The 10,611-nt window shown below is 40.7% G+C and overlaps 2 protein-coding genes across 2 annotated transcripts; both read right to left on the bottom strand.

Annotated features, from left to right (window-relative positions):
- Positions 1-2,446: 2,446 nt before the first annotated feature.
- LOC130691516 (coiled-coil domain-containing protein 43-like) lies at positions 2,447-3,587 on the bottom strand. Its single transcript, XM_057514475.2, has 3 exons — positions 3,381-3,587; positions 3,068-3,292; positions 2,447-3,008 (listed from the first exon to the last, which is right to left on the bottom strand). The coding sequence occupies exons 1-3, from the start codon at positions 3,549-3,551 to the stop codon at positions 2,754-2,756; spliced, it is 651 nt and encodes a 216-aa protein (XP_057370458.1). The 5' UTR covers positions 3,552-3,587; the 3' UTR covers positions 2,447-2,753.
- Positions 3,588-4,824: 1,237 nt separating this feature from the next.
- On the bottom strand, positions 4,825-7,239 carry LOC130691496 (beta-catenin-like protein 1). The gene is made up of 8 exons (XM_057514454.1): positions 7,116-7,239; positions 6,669-6,973; positions 6,271-6,602; positions 5,976-6,199; positions 5,755-5,903; positions 5,483-5,664; positions 5,040-5,402; positions 4,825-4,955 (listed from the first exon to the last, which is right to left on the bottom strand). The coding sequence occupies exons 1-8, from the start codon at positions 7,143-7,145 to the stop codon at positions 4,867-4,869; spliced, it is 1,674 nt and encodes a 557-aa protein (XP_057370437.1). The 5' UTR covers positions 7,146-7,239; the 3' UTR covers positions 4,825-4,866.
- Between the last annotated feature and the right edge of the window lie 3,372 nt (positions 7,240-10,611).

Raw genomic sequence — 10,611 nt, 5'->3', positions numbered from 1 at the left:
CCTTATTTGTTCGGTGATATTTTTCCCCCTTCGCGTGACCTTTTTTTCTTTCCCTATAGTTTCGCTATTTTCTCTTTGTTTTCACCAACTTAGCACGATAGATTTGTTTTTCGGTTTTTCTGTTTTGTCCTGTTTTCGAACAAAAAAAAAGTCTAGAAAAGAAGAAAAAAAACCTAGATAGAGAAAACACGTCAAAGACATAACACAAGAGGGCGGATATGGTTTCATTGATTTCCATCATTTTATTACCGTCTCCATCTCTTTTTCTCTCCGAGTTCTGGATGATGATTCAGCCCATTCCCGTGCAAGTTGCGTGAGTGTGCCCAATGATCGCACCGCCCATCCGCACACGCCTATCTCACGATATGACCCCTCAGCGATCAAAGTGTAACGCGATTTCGTTACAAGTGTGTCTGCTGTTTGCTATAAGACACAGATTGGCCAATGTTCCTCATCCTGATGGGAAACCCTTTAACTCGTGATCAAATCCAAACCCACTCTGTTATTTCTATTGAAAAAAAAAAAGGAAAGCTAAACAAAAGAAACAGTAAAAGGTGGGCAGATTTATAAGACCACAATGGTAGGAAGACTGTGGAACAGACAGCCCAATCGATTGCGGAAGAAAAACAAACACAGCCAGGGACGGCAGTGGGACACGGCGTTGTGGGCGTTATAGCCTTTTATTGAATTAATGCGTTTGGAAGAGAAGACGAAAATAGGGGAAGCGCAGGGGTGTAGTTGGTTCGTGCGCGATTGAGTCAGCACCCCTCAATTCAGCTCACCTGGACAGCAAACGGTGATGAATAAACATGCAGATTGTTTTAGACAGGAAGAAAGAACGTCATTTCGGCGAGAGCGTGGAAAGGCTCCATATCGATCGAAAATGCGACGACGTCACGCTATTCGAGAAAACAGGAGCACATCAAAGACGTTTCCGAGAGAAAAGAGGCAGACTTTCACCGTAGACGGACTGTGCCGGATCGCCAAAAAGATGTGTACCTCCTGTTGAAAGGTATTCCGAAAAAGATTCCACCAACTCTTGGCATTTCTAGATGTCTGAATAACATTAACGGCATTTGAGGTGGACAAGATTCTCTAGTTGGCAATTGTCACGACTTTCACGCTGTCTAAAAAAGGGAAATGCAACCGTCGTCAACGATCTAGTTCAATTTTTGTTTCTTTGAAATTAGATTAGACGCATTATAGCATCTTCTATTTTGTGATGGCACTCCTAGAACTGGTTAGCCTTTCTTCTTATCTTCAATTTCAATCAAATAGAACAAACGATGGGCAAGCGCTTGTCGTTCAACTTTCACCAATGAAATTTAGTTTGAACTGTTGTATCTGCAAGTATCTCGCTCTTCTTCCTTTTTTTACTCTACATTTTTATCAGTAAACGGGTTGTAACCAAACCACGTTCGCTCAACCGAAGATGAAACTAAAACGGAATGAAATCAACAACGTTGACAAGCAACGGGATTGTGGAATGCACGTGACGAGTAAAGTGAAAATAAGGCAAAGAAATAATAATACTTAAAAAAAGGGGGCCAATTTTACTCACATGGTTGCCGCCGTCGACGTCTATGATCATGGGGTCCGGTTTTATGATGATGAACGTTCGTTTTCTCTCCAGTTGCGGCGGCCACAAACTCGACTCTGTTGCAACAGCAAACCACGGCGAGTTGACGCGTTGGGACTAGCAAACTAAACTTGATGAACGATTTTAGCTCGCTCGTTTTCAAAAATTGTTTGACCGTTCCACTAAATTGCTGCGGCATATACGAGCAACCCTTTTCCCCTCGTTTTCACTGGAACACAATGTAGAATTACGTCGCGATCACCACGCCCAGAACTATCCTCTCATAAATCGCGTACGCAACTGCTGCGCTACGCACACACACATAACGTACCTTTGGAAAAAATAAAAGAGGAGTGTGTGTGTAACGATGATTGGATTAAAAATTCTCTTGCTCGGCTGCCATCATACACGTGTACTATGTCTATAGGCTTTCCTTCTTTACTTCCTTTACTTTTAACAGGTAGAAAACACAGAAGAGTGCTTCGACGTCATTTCCCCGTTGAAGAGCTCAGTCGCATGCCACCAGTTCTTGCCGGTATACTTTGCTCGACAGAGAAAGAAGCCTCCTCTGCGAATAAAGCCACACAATGTACAAACAAAATACAACCCTAACGCATTCCCGTAACTTGAAAATTGAGAAGCCCTGAAGTTGACCACACGTACAACATTCATTGAAACTATCTTAAAACAGGGACAAGTTGTAAATTCTAATATACCATGTAGTAGCCGGACTAGAATGCCCATCCGCCTTTGCCTTCAATGGGAAAGGTAACGAGCGAAAGGAATGTTTATTGTCGGTACTTGGATGGCGAGATGTACCACGTTTAAAATTGTAATTGCTAATGTAAAAATTGTGTTTCCTAGCGCGATTAGGTACTTTAACGGTGTTTATTTTTGTCAGTACACATATTCAGGTGACAATCGACATCACGGTAGATAAATGGGGAGTGAAAAATTCTGTCAATGCAGCACAGAGACTTTAAAGCTGAATTGAGAAGCAAGAGAAAAAAGCACCAAAAAGTGTAAATATCATAATTCAGGACTTGTTTCAATTCTAATTTATAAGGATCATACTTTAATTTCGTCAGCTATTTCCCCACTGAACGAGACATCGAAAATCACAAAACGTTAACGATTGCAGATACTTCCAGTGTACGTGACAGCAGGTTGAATATCATCGTTTCTTTTCTCCCTTCTGGGTGCGCTTTTTTTCTTTCTCTTTTCGATCTATTGCCAGCTGCTTTTGCTTTTCGCGATCTTCTTTATCTTTATCTTTTTTCTTTTGTGACTCCTGGCGTAAGGACTCCTTTTTCATTTTTTCCAACTTCATGACATCTTCAGCATTGGTGTTGCGAGCCAGAAGTCTATCATCCACATCATCATCATATCCAGCATCATCATCATCTAACCCACCTTCGCCATCAGACACCTTAATACATTGAGTTGAAGATTACATGAACTATTCACAGATTTTTTATTTTAACAAACCTCAGCGTATTGGGACAAGATGGTTTGTTTCAATTTCCTTTCTTCATCCGAAGCCTTCTTTTGAGGGATGACACACAGGGCTTGCTGCTCCATGATTTTTGCTATCTGTATATCTACCGCTGTTCTCACCGTTTCGTTCGATTTGCCTTCAGCAGCAGCGGCCTGACACAACTCCCATTGTTTCAGAATTTCTTGACAGATCTCGTTTTGAGTCGTGCCGTCTGTCTGCATTGTGCATTCGATAATTTGTTATACAAATCATAATAGAGCGGATGTGGAACGATGTTGTGGAGAAAGACAAAAGCCACGTTACCGGAGAGATTTCGACCAGGATTCCCTCAAGCGCCTCAATTTTCTCATCTTGAGATTCTTCGCCTTCCAAAATTCCTTTGATATAGTCTCCAAAGATACTTTCGTCGGTATTCAACGATTTTAACTTGACCGAGAGCCATTTGTCGAAATCTAGGACTGTGGTGGCAGCCATCTTTGCCCATGGACGTTGCCAACTGTCGATTAAATTAGTTTCTTATTGAATATCGTCGTCGTTTACTCGATCTCGAGTTCTCGACCTCGTGTTATTTCATCAGCACATTTGAGTCTTGTACAGTACAATGTCATCGTCGTGGTAAATCAGTCTAATTGTCTAACGCTCTAATGGTCACGCATTTAGAAAGATCATTTATCTATCACGTGAAAGTTTCAGCAGCCAGCTATGTGAAACGGGATATTGAATCATTTGATCCGTACCATTTGAACAATTTTCCTTAGATTTCGATTACCTTGCATTGACCAATCTTAAACCATTTATTCCAGGTTTCCCCCCTCAAAATGGGAAAAAAAAGTGTTTGCTTCCACTTTAGCTTTTATTTCAATCGTCACGCTCAAACCTTTGCATGTTAAATAAATAGTGATTCAGTACCAAAGAAAGGAAAAGAGGCCGAAACTAATAATGGCACAAGTGTGGTTCCATATCGCTGCTGTGATCTTTCATAGTGCCTTTCATATTTCGCGTGAAAATTGGAAACAAAGAAGCAGCTTCGCATGGGCAAACAGGGCGTTCAGAATTGTTTATCTTGCTTTCACTGATCTTCTTGTCCCTTGTTCGTATCACCTTGAGTTAGAAAACATCGTTCGGATCAAGGAGAGATATGTAATTTTGAACCAAAATTTTTAACTGAACTAGGTTAGCCCTAAGTGTTGTGCCAGATTGCTCGCTATTGTCGAAGCAAGCAATTCATCTCACATAATAAGATTCTCGGTGATTTTGTGTTTTGGGGCAATTTAAGCCAAAAGTAATAATAAAATATAGCCGATGCATTCAATCGAAACGCAAGCAATATAGTAATAGTAAATGGTAAAATTTTGATTAAAGCTTGTACCCGCGCCTTCTTTTCGTTAAACAAAACATGAATATTAATTGCAACTTGAACTAACAAGTTAAAGTTCGACCGTGTAAACAATACACGTACGCAAGATACATTTTAAAAAATAAGGAATGCCAGTGTACTGGTTTCACCATGTCGAACGAATGCAGTTTTTGAAGCACAAAGTCACATTAACTGGAACGGCCTCTCTGAACGTAACGGCGCAATCATTTCTGCTATTAAACCAGCCTCATGATGTAATCTGTAAAACTGCATCTATGAGCGCAAACGACTAGGTTCATTTCTGTGAAATAAAACATCAAACGAAACCTTTACGGCGACATGCGCGTGTGGTTCAAAAGATTATGGCAACTTTCGTCGATAAAATTCTCTTAGTGGAAAATTTTGTATTTTAGGTAGAACTGCTGGGTAATCTTAAAACTTGTCTAAGAGCTGAAGGATGTGTTGTTTTTCTTCTTCTTTCGCTTCGCTTTCACTGCCATCCCCAAGATTTCCTGCGTACTCTGCGAGAAAGATCACAAAGTAGATTAGTTAAATGGCCCACGAACTGTTTAAGGCCACTCGACTGGGAAAAAAACAACAATTACCTCTCATTATTTCTCGAATCGTTTTGACCGTGCCTCCTCTCAAATTGAGCGTGTGTAAAACGCGCTGCTTGACGGAGGCGGCTCCCGAGGCGCAGGCTTCCATCATGATGTAGTCGACGAGTTGAAGCGTAAACAGTCCTCCTTCCAGCCGCTTGAGGTAAATTTCGTCCTCGTCCTCCTCGTCGGTTTCGTTCCGCTGCAGTTGAGCGTCGATCACGCGTAACTTGTCAAAGTACTTGAAGTGAAGCTCCATCAGTCGGTCAGTTTTTTCGTGGTCGTTTTCTGTGAACTTCAGTAGTATTCTGGAGCGTTGCGACCCTCGGCACGACTTTAGCATGCTTGCAATGATTGAGATGATGTGTTCTAAAAACCGTTTACGATGTTACGTTACACCCCAATTTATGTCTAATGATTATTTTCAAAATGTCTTTATTTTTCTGTACCTTCATACTCCTCGGCTGACATTCCTTTTCTCTTTAGCTTATGAGGCGTCTTCATGAAAAGCGGGAAAATAGTCCTTAGGCCGAGAATGTCCACAAACTTAGTGCAATTATCTCTACCAGATTCACCACTAAGTGCGTGATTTAAAACTTTGAGTGCGCCATTTCTAGACATTTTTTTCTCTCTACATAAAAAGGATTTTTTTTTAAATCAGGCCATACTTCAAGATCAATGTAAATGGCTGCTAATCTAGCTTTGGTAATTTCAACAATACCGCAACATGAGGTTCATAAGTTGGAGCCCTTCTCCCTTGAGAAATCTGTCGCGGTTGGGAACGTGAATCAGGCTGGAACAAACACAATCAAAAAGGTTTTCCATCATTTCTTGTTCCTCGCCTGTTTTAGGATCTTGCCGCTTGAAAATCTAAGATGTAAATGTAGAATGATGAGCGTTTTTGTTTGTTTGTTTGTTTTTGAACGCGTGAACAAATCTTACAGCCAGTTGTTGAAGTAAAATATCGATGCCGTCAATTTCACCCAAAAGCTGTCGGTTTTCCGGGGTTCCTTGCAGTAAGATGGATAGGATTTCACTGCAGTATAGTTTGTTGGCATCGAACGGTGATTTTGCCTTTAGCCTTTTCATGATCCAGCTCAATAGCCCCTGTTGGGCTGCTTGAAGACATACTTCTGGCCTGATTTCTGTCAGGTTTTCCACTATGGCTGCAGAAAAACAAAATCACGTAATAAAAACGTTGCATTATAATTTTGGGAATCCATATTGGCATAGGTACCTAGTGAATTATGAACTCCGTCGGCTTCTTCTGACTGGGCTTCGTTCAGTCGTTCAAGATTATGGACAAGAAGGGCACAAACTTGTTGATCCAATAGGGCATCAATTAGAACAGCAGCTTCATCTTGACTTTCATTGAGGGTATCAATGTCAGTCAGTTCTTGCAGTAGATTTACCACTGCAACTGAAATGTCTGTATTATCATGTGATAAAAGGCCCAGCAATGTTGGTATAAACTTTTGTTCAACAGCTACAGTGTAGAGTTCAGGAACTGTTGCAAGTGCATGCATGAGCTGTATTGCTTCATGCAATTCCAGTTCAGACTCCATAAATCTATATAATACAAAACAAATGAGTTGCTGAGATGTACTGGTATAAAAAATTTAGAGGGAACTATACTTTTCTGGGGAATCTGGAAACTTCACTCTTAGTTCCTGGTTTTTCAAAACACGCTTATCAAAATTTAGAATCATTCGCTTAAGAGAGGTTTCATCAAGGCCTTCATTATTTTCATCTTGTTCCAACAATTTGAGCAACTCCTCTTTTGCTGGTGCTTCAACAACTGGAGGGGCAACATATGTGGCTGATGATCTTTGACTGGGCTTTACATTGCTGGTTAGAAATTGTTTTTGTTTCTTTCCTGGCCGTTCCACTTCAGATTCCCCTTCTTCATCTGCAATGTCCCTTTTAGGATTTTGCTTAGGCTGCATGAAAAAAATGAAAATTAGAATGGTAGTGGAAGTATACGTGTTAAAACATCGTTTTCTTGCAAGTTGGTACTCGTCGACTTATACAGCCATTTGTAGCTGAAGGTAGAACACAAAAGTGTCAGCCAAATTTACCTACCTTGAAAGATAAGAGTTCACCTACGTCCATTGCAGTATTTCAGTGAATATAATGATAAATCATGAGCTAGTGAGCAATTTGCACTTTTCGATTTGGAAATTTTTAAAAACAGAAAATGTCAAACACGATGATGATATCGCCATCTGACCGCAGAGTTTTTAATCTTAAGTGTCCTCTAGTGACAAACAGAATAACTTAGTTTTTTTTTTTAAATCACAAGAAACATGAACTGTACTGGGTGTGTCGAATTCACCAGGAGGGCCTTATGAGGAGCCTCCTCTTCTCCAGTATTTCCTTTCCTTCGTTCCTTGGGAATCCCAAGATTTAAAAAAAAAAAAACTTACTGTATTCAAAATCTAGAAAAAAACAAAAATTCTTTTAACAAAACATTTTTAGCTGATTATTCTCTTTTAAAAATAGAGAACGTTTTGAACGGATGTGCGTTGTTTGTGTTTGATTTAAGTATGTAGTCGGCCTTTTTGGTTTGTGTTCCGCATGTTTACAATAACGAAAATTTTTTTCTCGTATTAGGCAGGACTTTTCAACATATTTGTTGTGCATACAGTACATCGTTCAAGGCACTCTCCGTTACCGATAGCTGATGTTACTGAAAATAGTCAAGATTTTCAACGGCCTTCACCACCTTAATTGGCGCTTGTTGAACTAATCTCCCATTAGTGATTCGGTGTAAGTGCTTGTGCACTGGCTTGGTAGCCAGTAATGAAATGCCATCCCTTACGAATAAGCACTGAAGAAAAATTCCTTATAAAGCGAGCAATAAATCACTTTAGTCTAGAGCAATCAAAAGGGTTCTCATTGACGACGCAATTCCAAGCTGAAATAACCCTTGACTTTCATCAAAGAGAGCTTTAAAAAGTCGCCTTTCACATTTACGGTGAAAAATTTCCTGGAATGTTGAAAGTGTTTGAATATAATTACAACATCATGTCATTACGGCTTCCACTTCCATTCATAGCTCTTCGTGAGCACCGTGACCTCTGACGCTTTCGTATGCCGTCTTGTCTATGATACCCGGATTTTGTAGTCGAGTGGAATGGGAAAAAAAAAAAAATGAAATGGAAACTGGTACACAACGTGCCCAGAACAGAACTCGTGACAGCGGGCAACAGCTGTAACCATTGGCAGTCATACAATATCCGGAATTATAAAAGTAGTACATGTTTCTGTGTTGTTGACCGCAATGACCTCTATAAATTCTTATCAGGTTTAGCACAGAGAAATGGAGATGAAGAGTGATCGAACAGCCATAAGAATTCCGGCTCCACCATTGAACCAGTATAAAGGGCCGGCCCCTTCCACTGCATAAAACGAATCTTGTTTTATTTTCAAAATCTTTTAAAAAAGTAAAATTAAAATATGAATAGAATTAATAGTTGAATCGAAGCGAACATTGCCTTTTATTGCTTTAATTTTGATATCAGCATTGACTAGTCACTATGCTGTATATTATAAAATGTAAAACTCTGTCTACGCCCTCGTGACTGGAGAGAGCAAGGGCGATAAAAAGAAAACGAAATATGCCACACGTCAACATTTCGAAGTCGAAAAATGACAATGGCTTTCTGGAATTGTTTTTCTTGACGGGCGTGTAAATTTTTCCCTAAAAGGCGAAAGTTGGTCAGATAGTAAGGGATACAACATTGAGTCATTTGACCCATTTGACGAGGCGATTGGCTTCATTTCCTGCACGGGCACTGACTTTCAATCGAGCTGTAATATTTTTCTGAAAAAAAATTCAGGACACCGATTGAATTAATATGAATACAGCAATTGGCGACATAGTAACACACAGGGGAAAAAATGGCACCACGTGATCTGTGCGTAAATAATCGCTTTCAGAACGGACAACTCCACCCAAGAGATATTTCCGACCGGATAACGGATACACAAATTTTCCCAGGGACATGAATTCATTCAAAACCAATGATGCACGCAACTCAAGAATGATATTCGCATATATTAGATCATTCAAATAGGTTAGAGAACTCATTTAAATTAATATAGCGTAAATATTGTTGACTAGATAACGGAATTCCTCTTTTAGGTCCGTGTCTCCGTCACGCCTAGTATAGACAAAAATAAATTAGTTGCGCATCCTTATAGGACGAAATACTTTCGACACCACCGCCAGTAAAATGCAGTGGAGCGAGCTGTGTTGTATGCACACTAAACGACTTCAGCCACCAATGAGTTGCAATAATGAATGACGCCATTCTGATCACGCATGACTGACTCAGCTGCCAATGGTCAGCCTGGTAGTTTCCACCAGTTATTGCCTTCAAAGGAGACAAACAAAACAGGATTGGGTTATATTTTCAGCTTTTTACGATTACTTTAGGAGCCGAGTTCTAAAGGATGGTCTCTTTTGTTGAATGCGCCCAGAAAAGAATAGTGTTCCAATGCAGCACCGTGAACACGACGAGAGATAACCCTTGTACGAGCGCACCGGTGAAGGACTGAAGGTTAGAACAAAGTTATATAGCACTCGACGTATATTTCCGCCTTTAACAAGCCCTGAAATTCCAGCATCAGTCTGGTTCGTGACCTTACAGCGCCATAGATAGACTGTTGAAAATGAATATAGAAGAAATGAGAAGCAGTCAAGTAGTCTTTCCTATACAACCAGGTGTGGCGATGGTTCGGTGTGGCTTCACACATGTATCATTCTTTTAATGATAGTGTATACAAAGCCTTTGCCAAAGGAGCGAGATGAATTCACGACATCGCGAGGAATAAAACTATGTAGCCATAGGCAGGGTGATGGGATTAAACGCGTGCAACTGTGCAAAGGTGGGCCATCAGCCAAAAACACAAAAAAAAAGGACTTTCTTTGGAACTTTCGGTTAAATGATTTTCTGTGAAAGTGAGGGGATTACACAAAAACCGTGGTGTCCTTATCTTTTTATTTTTTAAATGCACCTCGTTGTTACTATTTCCAATTACCATCGTTATGGCTTTCTATAGATTACCGTCCCTACTTAAGTACTTGCCGGGGTCGCATACTTGCTGGCGGGACTTCTTGAATCGCCCTCAGGAATTTCATTCACTACAGCCAAAACCCAAAATAAAATTCTGGGATAGAAAACAACCCGGTCCGCATGACGCGTGCAACGAAAGGCACCAACCAATCAAGCCCAGCAACTTGGGGGCACACAGCTATCTATTAACACGTCTAATCGACTAAAGCTGCTTAAGTAGCTACAGGCGAGTATGAAATAGCTTGTGATTACGTCTCCAGGAGAAGGTGTGGTTAGCTACCATAATGCGAAGGGAAGAGACAGTTTACGTTGTATACATAGGTCGCAACCTTCAGGACTCGAATCATGAAATGCGTCCGCACGGAGATGCTTATAAGTGCGCAGGTCCCGCCCGCCACTTCCCTTTTTCGGCCAAGCCGCCATTGGCACGGTTGCCAAAGCCTGGCGGCAATATAGCAAGAGGCGACAGCAGAAGACCGACGAGTAAGCAAAAGGCT

Source organism: Daphnia carinata, chromosome 1, assembly GCF_022539665.2.
Source record: "Daphnia carinata strain CSIRO-1 chromosome 1, CSIRO_AGI_Dcar_HiC_V3, whole genome shotgun sequence".
Lineage (NCBI taxonomy): Eukaryota > Metazoa > Arthropoda > Branchiopoda > Diplostraca > Daphniidae > Daphnia > Daphnia carinata.
Note: the sequence above shows the minus strand (reverse complement) of the source record. Positions and strands in the feature narration are given on the sequence as shown.

Bases quoted from the DNA above. Each gene is read 5' to 3' on its own strand.
- LOC130691496 (XM_057514454.1), bottom strand. From the start codon at position 7,145: ATGGACGTAGGTGAACTCTTATCTTTCAAG. The intron at 5,403-5,482 runs GTACAGAAAAAT...AACGGTTTTTAG, and splicing joins GTCAGCCGAGGAGTATGAAG to AACACATCATCTCAATCATT. The intron at 4,956-5,039 runs GTAATTGTTGTT...TCTTTCTCGCAG, and splicing joins GATTCGAGAAATAATGAGAG to AGTACGCAGGAAATCTTGGG.
- LOC130691516 (XM_057514475.2), bottom strand. From the start codon at position 3,551: ATGGCTGCCACCACAGTCCTAGATTTCGACAAATGGCTCTCGGTCAAG. The intron at 3,293-3,380 runs GTAACGTGGCTT...TGCACAATGCAG, and splicing joins TCCTGGTCGAAATCTCTCCG to ACAGACGGCACGACTCAAAA. The intron at 3,009-3,067 runs GTTTGTTAAAAT...CAATGTATTAAG, and splicing joins TCTTGTCCCAATACGCTGAG to GTGTCTGATGGCGAAGGTGG.